Source organism: Syngnathus scovelli, chromosome 8, assembly GCF_024217435.2.
Source record: "Syngnathus scovelli strain Florida chromosome 8, RoL_Ssco_1.2, whole genome shotgun sequence".
NCBI classification, from domain to species: Eukaryota; Metazoa; Chordata; class Actinopteri; order Syngnathiformes; family Syngnathidae; genus Syngnathus; species Syngnathus scovelli.
Window position 1 is genome coordinate 12273473 of NC_090854.1, and position 16019 is coordinate 12289491.

General features: G+C 38.3%; 2 protein-coding genes and 1 long non-coding RNA gene across 6 annotated transcripts in view; all 3 read right to left on the minus strand.

Moving 5' to 3' along the window:
- Positions 1 to 16019, minus strand: part of LOC125974104 (muscle M-line assembly protein unc-89) — an 85073-nt gene that overhangs the window by 8957 nt on the left and 60097 nt on the right. Inside the window, exons 6-13 of one of the 3 annotated variants that reach the window (XM_068651698.1) lie at positions 6197 to 6487; positions 5651 to 5893; positions 4079 to 4387; positions 3527 to 3775; positions 3062 to 3118; positions 2213 to 2503; positions 1674 to 1916; positions 1332 to 1554 (exon numbers count right to left, since the gene is read on the minus strand). In XM_068651698.1, coding sequence (XP_068507799.1) covers positions 1382 to 1554; positions 1674 to 1916; positions 2213 to 2503; positions 3062 to 3118; positions 3527 to 3775; positions 4079 to 4387; positions 5651 to 5893; positions 6197 to 6487 — 1856 coding nt within the window. In that variant the 3' untranslated portion in view covers positions 1332 to 1381. Of the gene's footprint in view, positions 1 to 1331; positions 1555 to 1673; positions 1917 to 2212; positions 2504 to 3061; positions 3119 to 3526; positions 3776 to 4078; positions 4388 to 5650; positions 5894 to 6196; positions 6488 to 16019 lie in introns of those variants that run through there. The other 2 variants (XM_068651699.1, XM_068651700.1) reach the window with 2 other exon arrangements.
- LOC125974110 (uncharacterized) lies at positions 6494 to 8200 on the minus strand. The gene is made up of 3 exons (XR_011087299.1): positions 8159 to 8200; positions 7900 to 7968; positions 6494 to 6842 (listed from the first exon to the last, which is right to left on the minus strand). It is a non-coding gene; the product is annotated as an uncharacterized lncRNA (long non-coding RNA).
- Positions 9156 to 14769, minus strand: LOC137840560 (uncharacterized). Of its 2 annotated transcripts, XM_068651703.1 has the most exons (8): positions 14594 to 14755; positions 13802 to 13984; positions 11647 to 11952; positions 11084 to 11332; positions 10840 to 10965; positions 10663 to 10719; positions 10055 to 10581; positions 9156 to 9906 (listed from the first exon to the last, which is right to left on the minus strand). In XM_068651703.1, the coding sequence occupies exons 2-8, from the start codon at positions 13851 to 13853 to the stop codon at positions 9541 to 9543; spliced, it is 1683 nt and encodes a 560-aa protein (XP_068507804.1). In that variant the 5' UTR covers positions 13854 to 13984; positions 14594 to 14755; the 3' UTR covers positions 9156 to 9540. The 2 variants fall into 2 exon arrangements, with proteins under 2 accessions (XP_068507804.1, XP_068507805.1); XM_068651704.1 differs by lacking the exon at positions 13802 to 13984 and having other exon boundaries at positions 14594 to 14769.

Here is a 16019-nt window from a genome sequence, read left to right on the forward strand (position 1 = left end):
ATACAAATGAGGTGTTGCTCCACTGACAGTGTGACAGCAAACGAGCGAGAAAGTGAAAGAATTCCTCGCTGGTGCCTGAGCTTAGATTTTCCAAACATGAGTGGAAGGAGAACATTTTCAAAAATCAGTAGATGATCTAAATATGTGTCAATAGCATGTTTATTCCGCTTGACATCGTTTTGTGTCTTAATGTTTACAATAGGAAGTTTACAACTGTTTTTCTTTTTGCCTTATGAGAGTGAAGCTTGCAAAAAACAAAACAGGTGCATTTCAGCCAGCAGAGCAGGCTTGGGCTCCTTCCAATGAAGAAAGATCGGCAAAGACCAGGAAAAGGAGTCACACAACATTCTCGAGGTTTTCTTTTATTTATTTTTTTCATAATTCCGGCCATTACCAGTAGAATTATTTACGTTTCAAGCTGCTTTTGGATTGTACTCGCAAATCTAACTCACGGCTTTGCACGGTAACTTTACACAACCAAGTAGAAATACCCCAAATACAATGTAATATGGCCCATGAATCTTATTTGAACACATTTTGATGATAATCGATCATAGCGTGTTGGTAGACCATCTTAGAATATTCAAAAGCGAATCACCGATCAGCTCTTGTCCCTCTTAAAGTATGTGATACAAATGACGTGTTGCTCCACTGACAGTGTGACAGCAAACGAGCGAGAAAGTGAAAGAATTCCTTGCTGGTGCCCGAGCTTAGATTTTCAAATCATGAGCGGAAGAAGATGATTTGTTGCATTGACAGCAACTTGTCAAACCGCAATCATCATGTACAAGGCAAAATCAAAACAACTACAAGAAAATATCCAAAACATATTTATAATATAATATAACATAACATAACATAACATAACATAACATAACATAACATAACATAACATAACATAACATAACATAACATAACATAACAACATAACATAATAAAATATAATATAGTAATATAATATAATATAATATAATATAATATAATATAATATAATATAATATAATATAATATAATATAATATATTACAATTTTTGTATTATAATTATTGAGTTCTCGTGTCTGGGAGATGTGTTCATCAGTAGTCCTCGCACTAAGCGTTTCATTTCTTTGGGCGCACTGGGACTTGGGACCTAAAACGGCAACACAAGAAATAAAAAAAAAGTATAGAGAAAGAACACTTTAATGGAAATAGGAGTCTGGAGTCCCACATATTAGAATGCAGCTTTACAAACAGGACAGATGAAACATACCTCTGTGGTTTCTTGTCTTTCAAAATATTTTGCTCGTATAATTTTTAAAAGTTCTGCAAAATGAAAGAAATTGTGAATATATTTTTATGAAAGGTAAAAGGCAGTAAATTGTACTATGATCATTTGAAATACTAGTCAACATTGCTGTGGCATGTGCCTTTATGTGTCATGTTTTCTTTACCTGAACATGGAAATTCACTGCGAACAATGTATCCTAGAATGGTTACAAGGCACCCAACGGCTCCAACGATTACGTGATATATCCAATCAGTAGAGTTGGGAATTTCAACTTTCGGTATGTTGTCTGCACAGAAAACAAAAAGCACATTTCCATTGCAGTTCACGGTAATGTCGAATTATCATTCCAATTCAATCCAAACACTGCTTGACCATTCCATTTGCATTCATGTTGATCATACTTACTACGGAAGCAGTCCTTAGCGAGGAAAGACGCCGTTTCATTGGTCAGGGGGTTGCTCACATCACAGTGATAAACATCTTTTTCATCGCTGAGATTTATTTCCAAAATTGGGCCCGTTTGCTCGTATCCCTGTGAGCGCCACTTAAACTTTATCAAAGGATCACTTTCGCCCTCTGTCAAGCACGCAAGGACTGCCTGGTTTAGGTTGACCATTTCACAGGATATGTTGGGTTTGGTTACTTTGTCTGCAAACATATCATGTAAAACTGATGAGCTACACAGACAAATGTAAAGTTTAGGAAAACTGATACAGCGCTAGTTCATCCAAGACAAAATTGTGACCCAAGGGTCAAATTTTAAGTCGCGCATGACTGTGGACAAGGGGACGTTCAAACTAGTGTGGGGATGAAATGCTAGTCTACTCCCTGGCCACAATTGATGTACCCTTGAGCAAGGCATCAAAAGTCTCCAACTTAACAAGTGTTGTCCAGAATACACAAAATGTAATGGAAGAAAAATAGGAATGCAAAGATTTACTTACCTATAACCTCAACTGGGTACTTTAAGCGACATTCCTCATTGTTTATGTTCCACCTTAAGGTATAATTTCCACTGTCTTCATATGTGGCGTTGTTGATGGTGAGTTCCGCAGTATTATGATTCAGAATGATCCTGTCCTTGTATGAGGGAAAATTTAATTCACCCTTGTCGTCAAATAATACCACACCTCGGCCATCATGATAGAACCAAATAATTAGATCAGGTTTTTCGGGGATGGGTGGCTTAAAGTTTATCTCTTGACCCTTGAGTACATATTTCAGATCCTGGGATACTGTATGGATAGACAGAGACAGACAGACATTAATGGCAAAGAAGAAAAATGTGCTCCTTACTTGTTTTTGAGTCTTTGAAGCATTTCTTCAATCGTACATTTGCTAAAACTCAAGTTTTCTGCATTCTATAGTCTAAACAAAAACAAAATGGCAGACAGAGCGTGGTTCTTCACCTCCACCACATCTTCTTCCTCTGTCTCCTCTAAATCTCACTCTGCCTTCCCTCCATTGTCCTCCATACCGAAATCATACTGTTATTTCTTCTACTCAGTGCAAAGTGATATGAAATGGATTCCTCCCGTGAAAGTGTGGCCAACCAGTTGCAGGATAGTAAAAAAACAAACAAAAAACTATACGTATCTAATTTGCAAAGAGCGTGTTGATCATTTAGAAATTGAATCGAAGCAGTGAACCTGAGCTGCAGCATTTTGATGCTCTTTTGAGGGATTCTCATAAGAAAAGTGTTACAATCATTAACTCGACTGGAAATGAACTTCATTGCTCCTTAAATGGATGCAGACGGTGCTTTTAACTCTTCAAGTGTTGACAGATCATACCGTCAGGCGTGTTACATGGACTTCTTCGAATCCTTTTCTTTGTCTTTTCAAAAGGTTCTGCAAGAAACCAGAGACATGTTTTCATTTCTTGGTGGAAAAAACGTGTTTGTTTGAAAATAAGAATAACTGTTGTTTTGTTTCTTTCTGTATGTATACTCCGATGTTATGAGCCCCTTGCAGCCCCCAACCAATTATTTGGTACACCTAAGAAATTAAACTTTTAAAATGTAAATGAAGAGCAGCGAAAGGTGAAGCGCAATTATAGCGAGGGAACACTATATGCATCTTTAAATTTTGTCCGGATAGCCAGGACCCTAATGATGATCACGAGAACAATGACAATTTTGATGATGACAACAATTAGTAAAACTCCTATTTTGCCTTCATGGGTATCATTTGGACCACCTGATGGCTTGTCAAAAATCGTTGTAATCTTCCAATTGCATGAATATTGATGATGATTACCTAGGAAGCAGTCGCCAGCAGTGAAATTGGCCGTTTCCTTGGTCAGAGGGTTGCTCACATCACAACGATAAACTCGATCATCATGTTTCCCCCTCACATTTATTTGCAAGTTTGGGCCTGGATGCTCCTTTCCATCTGAGCTCCACTTAAACTCCAATAAATCAGGATGTTTGGAGTCTGTTGAGCAAACGAGCAACGCTCTGTTTGGGCTGGTCAACACACACAATATGTGTGGTTGGTCTACTTTGTCTGTAAACAAACAAGCAAAGAAGCAACATTTAATGTGACTGTAAAAGGAAAGCACAGTCAGCTGTTCATTGAAGACTCTAAATCGTCCAAAGGTGTGATTGTGAGTATGAATGTTTGGCGATAGCGCCCTCTGATCAAATGATAAGCGGCCTAAGGTCAGTCACCTCTTGCCTAAAATAGGCTCAAGCCCATGAAATTTGAGCTTTCCTTATATCGCGGTCATCATCACGCAATAATGAAAGAAATTGAAAGAAAGAAAAATTGCTGCATATTTAGTGCACAGAGATGGAAAAATAGACTTACCTATAACCTCAATTCTGTATTTTAAACGATGATGCTGGTCATTTATCATCAACTTTAAGTCATAGTTTCCGCTGTCTTCATATGTGGCATCTTTGATGGTGAGCCTTGCAGATTCTTGCTCCAGAGTGATCCTGTCCATGTAGGGAGGAAGAACATCTTTGCCCATCTGCAGATCGAACCACACCACATCTATTCCATCATGTAGCCACCCGACTAGATCGGGTTTTCCGGGGAGAGATGGCAAAAAGTTAATCTCTTGACCCTTGAGCACATATTGGGGATCCTGTAAAGAATCTGGGGAAGGGGCAACTGGAGAGATGGACAGAGACAGATAGGTGAAAGTTAAGAGGAGCAATGTTGACTAAAAAAAACTGATACATGCAATTGTGATGAATAAAAAAGCACTTCTGTGAGGTGAGGAGAGATGTACATTTTCTATGTTTGCAGCGTTCTCCTATCTCTCTATCATGATTGTTAATCAGTCTCAGAGTTGCGGTCTGCAGGGGCATGCTAATGTGAGATATTATTATTACCATTATTACTTTTATCATAGATTTGGGGGGGATTTACGGTTGTACTCCGATGTTACGAGCTCCTTGCAGCCCCCAAACACTTATTTTCCTAAATGTTTGGTACACTTAAGAAATTCAACTTTTAAAATGTAAAATGAATAAATACGAGGTGCTATACGAGCTATGAGAGGAGCGTGCTCTGGCCCCAGAAGGAGACGAGCATGACAATGGCTAAAAAGTCATTTTGCCATTCATCATTCCTATGAAATCCATTAAATAAAAGAGAAAAAAATTGGTGAAACTGCAGGGCCACGAAATGTGAACCGCAATTATAGCAAGAGAACACTGTATATGCCTCTTTAAATTTTGTCCGGAAAGCCCTAATGATGATCACGAGGACAATGACTATTCTGATGATGACAAAAATTAGTAAAACTCTTGTTTTTCCTTCTGTTCCTATCCCTTTATCATGGTTGTTAATTGTTAATCAGTCTCGTGCTAATGTGAGCAAATCGTGCTTAAGCTACGATACTTATTTCTGTCGTTAAACACGCATGACCTCACCGGGCATTTTGGCCTCGCCACTAAGTGCATCTGGAAATGAGGTTTCATAAAGTGGATTACATTTTAGATGGGATAAGAGTAGGTCTATTTTGCAGCAAAGGTGGTCTATTGTAATGTTTTTGTATTTGATCGTAGGAGCAGGCAGGCAAATTCTTTTCATTCAGTCTTATTCAGTCATCATAATTGTGATAAAGCATCCCGTCACTATTTTAGGCTCAATTTTAGAAACACCCACTTAAACTGTCCATTTTAGACAAAAGGTTTCATTGAAATTTTCTGCGAACAATGTATCCTAGAAAGAAGCCCAACACAATGCCCCTGTGCGAGTTACTATTTGTGATGTCATATCAGTAGAGTTGGGAATTTCAACTTTCGGTATGTTGTCTGCACAGAAAACAAAAACCCATAGCAGTTCACGGTAATGTCAAAATATCATTCAAATTCAATCCAAACACTGCTTGACCATTCTAGTTGCATTCATGTTGATCATACTTACTAAGGAAGCAGTCCTTAGCGAGGAATGAAGCCGTTTCATTGGTCAAGGGGTTGCTCACATCACAGTGATAAACATCTTGTTTATCGCTGAGATTTATTTTCAAAATTGGACCCGTTTGCTCAGTTCCCTGTGAGCGCCACTTAAATTTTAACAAAGGATCACTTTTGCCCTCTGTTAAGCACTCGAGGAATGCCTGGTTTTGGTCGACCATTTTACAAGAGATGTTGGGTTTGGTGACATGGTCTGCAAATAAAAAACACATCATGTAAAACTTATGAGGTACGCATACAAATGTAAAGTTCAGTAAAACTGGCAAAACGCTAGTTCTTTCAAGACAAAATTATGAACCAAAGGTCACATTTCAAGTTGTGCGTGACTGTGGACAAAACAACGTTAAAACTAGTTTGGGGATGAAATGCTAGTCCACTACCTGGCCACTAAAAGTCCCCAACTTAAAAGGTGTTGGCCAGAATACACAAAATGTAAGGAAAAAAGTAACAATTCACAGTAACTATCAACCGATTATGAATGCAAAGATTTACTTACCTATAACCTCAACTGGGTACTTTAAGCGATAATCCTCATTGTTTATTTTCCACCTTAAGATATAACTTCCGCTGTCTTCATATGTGACGTTGTAGATGGTGAGTTCCGCAGTATTGTGATCCAGAATGATCCTGTCCTCGTATGAGGGAAATTTGAATTCACCCTGGTCGTTAAATAATACCACACCTCGGGCATCATGAAATAACCAGAAAATTTTATCAGGTTTTTCGTTGATGGATGGCTTGAAGTTTATCTCTTGACCCTTGAGTGCATACTTCAGATCCTGGGATGCTGGATGGAAAGACAGAGACAGACAGGCATTCATGGATTCCTCCCGTGACACGACCAGCCACTTGCAGGATAGTAAAACAACAACAACTAGTATTTATATCTTATTTTGCAAAGAGTGTGTTCATCATTTGGTAATTGAATCTAAGCAGTGAACCTGAGCTGCACCTTTTTAATGCTCTTTCGAAGGATTTCCATAAGAAAAGTGCTACAATCATCAACTCGACTGGAAATGAACTTCATTGCTCCTTGAATGGATGCAGTCATTGCTTTTAACTCTACAAGTGTTGACAGATCATACCATCAGGCGTGTTACATGGACTACTTGGAATCCTTTTTTCTGTATTTTCAAAAGATTCTGCAAGAAACCAGAGACATAGTTTCATTTCTTGGTGGAAAAATGCGTTTGTATTAAGATAATAACTGTTGTTTTGTTTCTTTCTTTATGTATACAGTGTTTCTTTGACTATTGTGTTTTTTACGTTTCAAAACGTGCCCAATATAAGTGAAAGTAGGGTTGACTTTGATATTATTATTACTATTATTATTTTTAGAATAGATTTGGGGGAGATTTACAGTTGTACTCTGATGTTACGAGCTCCTTGCAGCCCCCAAACACTTATTTTCCTAAATGTTTGGTACACTTAAGAAATTCAACTTTTAAAATGTAAAATGAATAAATACGAGGTGCTATACGAGATATGAGAGGAGCGTGCTCTGGCCCCAGAAGGGGATGAGCATGACAATGGCTAAAAAGTCATTTTGCCATTCATCATTCCTATGAAATCCATTCAATAAAAGCAAAAAAAATTGGTGAAACTGCAGGGCCACGAAATGTGAACCGCAATTATAGCAAGAGAACACTGTATATGCGTCTTTAAATTTTGTCCGGAAAGCCCTAATGATGATCACGAGGACAATGACTATTCTGATGATGACAAAAATTAGTAAAACTCCTGTTTTTCTTTCTGTTCCTATCCCTCTATCATGGTTGTTAATTGTTAATCAGTCTCGTGCTAATGTGAGCAAATCGTGCTTAAGCTACGATACTTATTTCTGTCGTTAAACACGCATGACCTCACCGGGCATTTTGGCCTCGCCACTAAGTGCATCTGGAAATGAGGTTTCATAAAGTGGATTACATTTTAGAAAAAAAAAAAAAAAAAAAAATGGGATAAGAGTAGGTTTATTTTGCAGCGAAGGTGGTCTATTGTAATGTTTTTGTATTTGATCGTAGGAGCAGGCAGGCAAATTCTTTTCATTCAGTTTTATTCAGTCATCATAATTGTGATAACTATTTTAGGCTCAATTTTAGAAACACCCACTTAAACTGTCCATTTTAGACAATGTTAAGAATATTAACACCGCAAAAGCTTTCATTCAAGTAGAAAACATTGAGAAATAAGAGAACTTACCCGAAACAAAACTGCTGAATAAAAACATCCATAGATATCTGTGATTCATTGCGCCTGATGAACTTATACCTGGAATGAGTACACAAAGTGTAGATGGCCTCAACACCCAAGTGTTGAACTTGCAGTTGAAGGAGGACGCCATTTTAGAATCACCCGCTTACAGTAAAACCATGACACACTGGACATTATATAAAGAACATTGACCTCCGCAGGAGTTGTAATTAAAGAAATAAGAAAAATAACTATAGACCGAACTTACCGAGATCAACATGACCCAATGAATACAGCAACAGGACGACTGTAGTATTAATGTTTGCCTTTGTTACCAGTAGTTGTAAAACTAAACCTTTGCCTCTTATTTATCAGGGTAAAGTGCAAGTTTTTATGTCTTTATGATTTGATTGAGAGCAAACTGGATCAACTTATCAACAACTGAGATGGCTTTTTGATTAGCCCACAGAAATACCCCAAATACAATGTAATATGGCCCATGAATCTTATTTGAACACATTTTGATGATAATCGATCATAGCATGTTGGTAGACCATCTTAGAATATTCAAAAGCGAATCACCGATCAGCTCTTGTCCCTCTTAAAGTATGTGATACAAATGACGTGTTGCTCCACTGACAGTGTGACAGCAAACGACCGAGGGTGTGGTTTGAAAGTGAAAGAATTTCTCGCTGGTGCCCGAGCTTAGATTTTCAAACCATGAGCGGGAGGACATAATTTTCAAAAGTCAGTAGATGATCTAAATATGTGTCAATAGCATGTTTATTCCCCTTGACATCGTTTTTTTGTGTCTTAATGTTTACAACAGGAATCTTGCAACTGTTTTTCTTTTTGCCTTATGAGAGTCAAGCTTGCAAAAAAACAAAACAGGTGCATTTCAGCCAGCAGAGCAGGCTTGGGCTCCTTCCAACGAAGACAGATGGGCAAAGACCAGAAAAAGGAGTCACACAACATTCTTGAGTTGTTTTTTTATTTTATTTTTTTTTTTTTTCCATAATACCGGCCATTACCAGTATAAATATTTACGTTTCAAGCTACTTTTGGACTAGACGGCAACAGTGTTACCTCATACAATACATGCATTGTACAAACAAATCCAACTCACGCCTTTGCACGGTAACTTCACACCACCAAGTAGAAATGAGACCATTTTTTTCCTGTGGTTATTTTTAACATCATCAGCTGCAGAACATGTCAGTCCTAAAACTAACATTTAGTGACGATGAAATAAATATACATGCAAATATAAAATGCTTCATATTTATTTAACAGAAAGAAAATAAGAAAATAAGCAGCATCCTGCACCTCACCAGAAGGCACTCGAGCAGCGATTTCCAAAGAAGTCTTTTGCTGCTCACATACTTTAATAATTGCCAAAGACTGCTTTGCCTTCATGGTGACCTAATTTCTTGTCCTTCCAAATAATGTCAAATGAATCTTTGTCCAATAATTTTCATGGCTTCAGAGATCATCAGGATGGTGCAGGGAATGTATCAAATTTCATATATAATCTGTTCAAAACGTATTTCTTAGTTAGCATAATACGTCCCACCTGTTACTATTTATAAAAGAAGAATAGCTTCATGTAGAACCTCATGCACAATAGGCGAAACAAGTGAACTAAAATAGCTACACTTTTATTGCTCGCACTTGACTAGTCGTCTGTTTTGTCTTACTTTTTTTTTCTTTTTCCTGATTTCCCTGTTCTGGTGTGATTTGTGGCATCTGCTGTGGTATTTTATTCAGCAACTCATTTCTTAATTTTCCAAACAGTTCTGCTGCTGCCTCTTCATTCTCTAGTTCATTCCATCCATTTTCAGCCATAATAAGCCTGCAGCGCTCATAAACTGGTTCATTTTCGGGGTTCTGTACTTCAGGAATAAACTTCTGCTTGCACTTGTTGACAATCTTTTTCGAGACGAGCCGGAGTTTGTCTTTTGCAGCTTCTTGCGCCAGCTGTGAGTTCCATTCTCTTAAAAGCCTATTCAGCTTATCCTAAATGAAGAGAAAAACTCGATTAAAAAAAATCACATTAATATCAATATGGTAGGTTATTATAATTCAAATATGCAAATGTTCTTTTTAAAAGTCATTTGAAAGTATATCATATTGTCTATCAGGATATGTAAAGCCATCCATTTACCTGGATGGGTTTGAGGAAGCAGAACTTTATGAGCTTCTTGTCCATTTCACTCCCTGTGAAAAGTCCCTCTTCTTTGAGATTTTGGAAAACCTTTGTCCAATTCTCAAAGCTCTTCTCACATAAGATCAGCAACCATGACTCCTTCTGCTCATTGGTCGTGTTACATTCATCAATGTAGTTCTGTTGGTCTTTCTGTTTTCTACGTAAGAAACATTGCACTTTTCTGACGCACGTGTTCTCCGGGTGTGGGTCAGCCAGCAGTTCTTGTGGACATCCTCCAATACCTTTTACAGTGTCTAAGAAGTTGTTGGCAATGACTTCAGGAGCGTTCGAGGCGTTGTCTGCCTTCAACCAAAATATGTGTTGGCTAACTGCATCGATGCAGCCGTGATTTGTGATGCCGTACGGCTTCAGTGCATCACATAAATCCAGATGCCATACAGCGTTTGGACGCTTGATGTTGTCCAGTTGACGTTTGAGGATGTCTTTCACTTTCTGTCGTAAGTTTATGTCTGATCCCAGCAGTTCTATGAAGAAAGATGAAGCCTATCTGTTAGCGTAATCACAATAATCAAGTCGATTGGAAATGAACTTCGACTCGAACATACCTTCAGACGTAGAACTTTGTCTTCTCAAAACACAGCTCTTTAATCTCTCAAGACGTGCTGCAAGAAACCACAGACAGGTTTTCACTTCTTGTTGAAATAAAAAACATGTTTTAAGACCAGAATATTTTTTTTTGGGTGTTTTTTTTTTTCTTTCGGTTTGCATATAAGCACCTTTACCTTTTCTTCGCAAACCTACGACCGTAATGATGATCACAGTGATGATGATCAATATGATGATGACGCCAATGAGTAAAGCTGTTGTTTTACTTTTGCGGATGTCATATGGACCATCTGATGGCTTATCTGCACAGAAGTACAAAAATTCGAAATATTCCAACATCTCAGCATACATTTGTTCAAAATGTCATTCAAATAAACATTGTTGGAATCTTCCGGTTGCACGAATATTGATGACGATTACCCAGGAAGCAGTCGCCGGCAGTGAAAGTGGCAGTTTCTTTGGTCAGAGGGTTGCTCACGTCACAACGATAAACTCGATCATCATGTTTGCCCCTCACATTTATTTGCAAGTTTGGTCCTGGATGCTCCTTTCCATTTGCCCTCCACTTAAACTCCAATAAGTCGGGATGTTTGGATTCTGTTGAGCAAACTAGCAACACTCTGTTTGGGCTGGTCAGCACACACGATATGTCCGGTTGGTCTACTTTGTCTGTAAACAAACAAGCAAAGAAGCAACATTTAATGTGACTGTAAAAGGAAAGCACAGTCAGCTGTTCACTGAAGACTCTAAATCGTCCAAAGGTGTGATTGTGAGTATGAATGTTTGTCGATAGTGCCCTCTGATCAACTGATAAGCGGCCTAAGGTCAGTCACCTCTTGCCCAAAATCAAATAAAATAGGCTCAAGCCCATGAAATTTGTGCTTTCCCTATATGTTTGGGGTCATCATCACACAGTAATGAAAGAAATTGAAAGAAAGAAATTGCCGCATATTTTGTGCACAGAGATGTAAAAATAGACTTACCTATAACTTCGATTCTATACTTTAAACGATGATGCTGGCCATTTATCATCAACTTTAAGTCGTAGTTTCCGCTGTCTTCATATGTGGCATCTTTGATGATGAGTCTTGCAGATTCTTGGTTAAGAGTGATCCTGTCCTCATAGGGTGGAAAAACATATTCCTCGAGCAGATCGAACCACACCACATCTATACCATCATGTATCCACCCGACTAGATCGGGTTTTCCGGGGATAGACGGCAGAAAGTTTATCTCTTGGCCCTTGAGCACATATTCCAGATGCCGTTCAGAATCTGGGGAAGGGGCAACTGGAGAGATGGACAGAGACAGATAGATGAAAGTTACTACTGATGGCAAAGAGGACAAATGTAGACTCAAAAAATCTGCTACATGCAGGTGGGATTAAAAAAAAAAGTACTTCTGTGAGGCGAGATGCACATTTTCTATGTTTGGGGAGTGTTCCTATCTCTCTATCATGATTGTTAATCACCAGGAGTGTCAAAGTTGCACATTTTCCATGTTTGGGGAGTGTTCTTATCTCTCTATCATGATTGTTAATCACCGGGAGTGTCACAGTTGCGGACTGCGTGGGCATGCTAATAGAGTGGGCATGCTAACATTCGTGTGTGAGCTACGATACTTGATTCTGTCATTAGAAACCAATGGCCTCATTGGGCGTTTCTGCCTCACCTCCAAGTGCATCTGGAAATTTGATTTTATACAGTAGATTCAATTTTAGACAGAATAAAAGGAGGTCTATTTTGTAGCGCAGTTGGTGTAATGTATTTGATCAAGGCGCAGGCAGGGAAATTCATGTCATCCAGTTATAGCATTTTTTTTTTTTTTTTACAGAAATATGACACCAGCGTGGGATAAATAGAAAACATTAAGAATTATTAGAACTTACTCAAAACAAAACTGCTGAATACATACATCCATAGATATCTGTGATTCATTCCGTGTGATTAACTTAACCTGATTAACCTGACATCAAATTAGTGAGCAGAGTTTAAAAGTGAAACCTACCCTTCACTTAACAGGTGATGTCACTGGTAAAAAATCACTTGCAATAGGAATAGAATTGGGTTGGGCATGTTTACTGAGCATTTGGTGGAAAAGCAAATTTCTTGATTTCTTCTAAAGGATATTTCTATGATTGTCATCAAGCATTCAAACGTAATACTTCAGAAAGGCCTTGTGTGAAGTGGTGGACCAGGGGTCCCCAATCTACAGGGGCCAAAACACGAAAACTGGATTTTCAGATTGCCTTTTTAGAAATGTTTTAATGCACATTTTTTAAAACGTTTTGTAAATTATTTACTCATCAGCGCATAGGTCACCAACATGATGCTGCTCGTGGGCAGCAGGACATCAGTCCCCAATGACCTCATGAGTAGCCTGTGGGCATAATCTAAAAAGTAGCTCACCAATGAAGGTACATTGTGATTTCCTAGGAATGGTGTGGATTAGGTTGAAATTTGTTGAAATGAAGTGTTGAATGTTGATATTTACGTTTCCTGTCATGTTAAATCATTGTTGAGAATGATCTCTCTGCACAACACAACAGAAAGGTTCATGAAGATTCATGAAGGAGGACAACATTTTAGAATCCCCCTCTTACAGTAAAACCATAACACACTATGAAGAACATTGATTACCACATGAGCTGTAATCAAAAACACGAGATTAAGAAAAATAACTATAGACAGAATTTACAGAGTGTGACCCAATAAATAAAGAAATAGACTCCGACTGGCACCATCCAGTATTAAGAGTGAAACTAATCGTGTGCTTCTTAGTATTTATCAGGGTAAAGTGCAAATCTTTTCGTATTTATTTTTGTAACCGAGCCCAATCTGCACGTCTACGTAATGTGGGTTAGGGTTAAACTATGGCCCACCGGCCAATTACGGCCCACGGCCCATTTTTAATTGGCCCGCAAAAAACTTTTGCTAGGTTAACACAAAGATAGAAAATTTCAAAATAACACCACTATCTGCTGGTATGAAATCATGTTGCCGCAAATGAGACAAGAACTGTTTCAGTTGTCCAAGTATCAACAAAGCGATCAAAATCTATATCAGATTTAGGAGAACATTTGCAGTTTTACAGTAATAATGTAAAAAAAGGTAAACATTAAGAAATGACAGAACTTACCCAAAGCGAGGAGATGGTACAAAAGACTAACCAAACTATATTGGTTAACCATGATGGGTAGTCAAGTCACGTTGAAGTCATGGTAAAGATTTTGAGCTTTCGAGTTGACATCCAGATCAAGTTTTATCCTTCTTTGCTGGCAAATTTTGGTGAGGCTTTCAACCCGGTCCTTGTGGACTGGCACTGAAAGGTGTTCAAGGCAACCAGAAATAGAAATGCAATAGTTTCGTTGATGCAGACTAGTTGGACCGGTTGCAATTATAGAACATTTCCTGGTTTCCTGGCCAAAACACGACGACCGGATTTTCAGATTACCTTTTTAGAAATGTTTTCATGCACATTTTTGGGCAACAGGACATCAGTCCCCAAGGATCTCATGAGTAGCTCGTGAGCCTGATCTAAAAAATAGCTCACCATTGAAGGTACATAGTGATTTCCTAGAAATGGTGTGGATTCGGTTGAAATTTGTTGAAATGAAGTATTGAATGTCGATATTTACATTTCCTACCACGTTAAATCATTGTTGAGAATAGAGTCTCTGTACGCATTTGGGGTACAGAGGTGTGCTAACTTCCGGTCGCATGGTCAAAACACAAAAATAACCAATTTCAAAATCACCTCACTGTCTGTTGGCATAAATCATGTTCCTTTCAGCGGAAATGAGATAAGAACTTTTTCAGTTGTCCAACTATCAACAAAGCGATCAAAATCTATATCTGATTTTGGAGAACATTTGCAGTTTTATAGCAATAATGTAAAAAAAGGTAAACATTAAGAAATGACAAAACTTACCCAAAACGGGGACAAGGGAAAGAAGACTAACCAAACTATATTGGTTAACCATGATGGGTAAAGATTTTGAGCTTTCGAGTTGACATCCAGATCAAGTTTTATCCTTCTTTGCTGGCAAATTTTGGTGAGCCTTTCAACCTGGTCCTTGTGGACTGGCACTGACAGGTGTTCAAGACAACCAGAAATTGAAATGCAATGCTTTCGTTTATGCAGACCGGTTGCAATGACAGGACGTTTCCAGGTCCCAGGTTGCAAATTGTTTTATTATTATTATTACTTGTTTAATATGGGTGGTAGAGAGTGAATCATATGGTGATCTAACCCCCCAATTCCAATCCTTAATGCTGAGTGCCAAGCAGGGAAGCAATGGGTCCCATTTTTATAGTCTTTCAACACGGTCTAACCCCAGCTCACATTCCCTATTTGTGGGTGAACAATCCAGTGCTTGGTGAATTCTGCTTCACAATGATGTGTGTGTGTGTGTGTGTGTGCGTGTGTGTGTGTGTGTGCGTGTGTGTGTGCGTGCGTGTGTGTGTGTGTGTGCATGTGTGTGTTTATATATATATATATATATATATATATATATATATATATATATATATATATATATATATATATATATATATATATATATATATTATATATATTATATATATATATATATATACCGTAATTTCCGGACTATAAGCCGCACCGGACTATAAGCCGCACCAGCTAAAATTCGGGGATATTTTAGTTTTTTTCTTACATAAGCCGCACCGGACTATAAGCCGCACGTGCACACGAGTTTTTTACAAAGAAATACAATACACAGAAAGCCTTTTTAAAGTTTTAATAACATACTTTAACATGTCTTTCTAAACATTGCCTGTGACGCAGCAGTAGTACCGCAGCAACACGGAAGTGTGCACACGAGTTATTAACAAAGAAAGACTGCACACAGAAAGCTTTTTTAAAGTTTTAATAACATACCTTAACATTTCTTTCCAAACACTGCCTGTGACGCGGCAGTAATACCGCAGCAACACGGAAGTAACACAGCACTAATAGGGTTTGATTAAATAAAACATACCGGTAAAAGTCACTGAGACGCGGCGGTAACACAGCAGCAATACGGTAGCACAGCACTAACAGGGCTGGTTAAAGTAAAAGTAAAATAAAGAGCTTCATCGTCTTCATCTTCCTCCTGTGCACTGAAACCATCAAAGTCTTCCTCCTCAGTGTCCGATTGGAATACCGTTAGATATCCTTCGCCTCACACTTTCTCAGTCTCTCTCAATAACCACCTGAACACCAACACTGGCAACATACAATTCCCACATGAAGAGGAAATAAACTGGACCGTATCTTTCCTGGACTTGAACATCCACCTCAGCGACGACAGCAGGGCAAAGATCACAGTTTATAGAAAACCCACTCACATGAA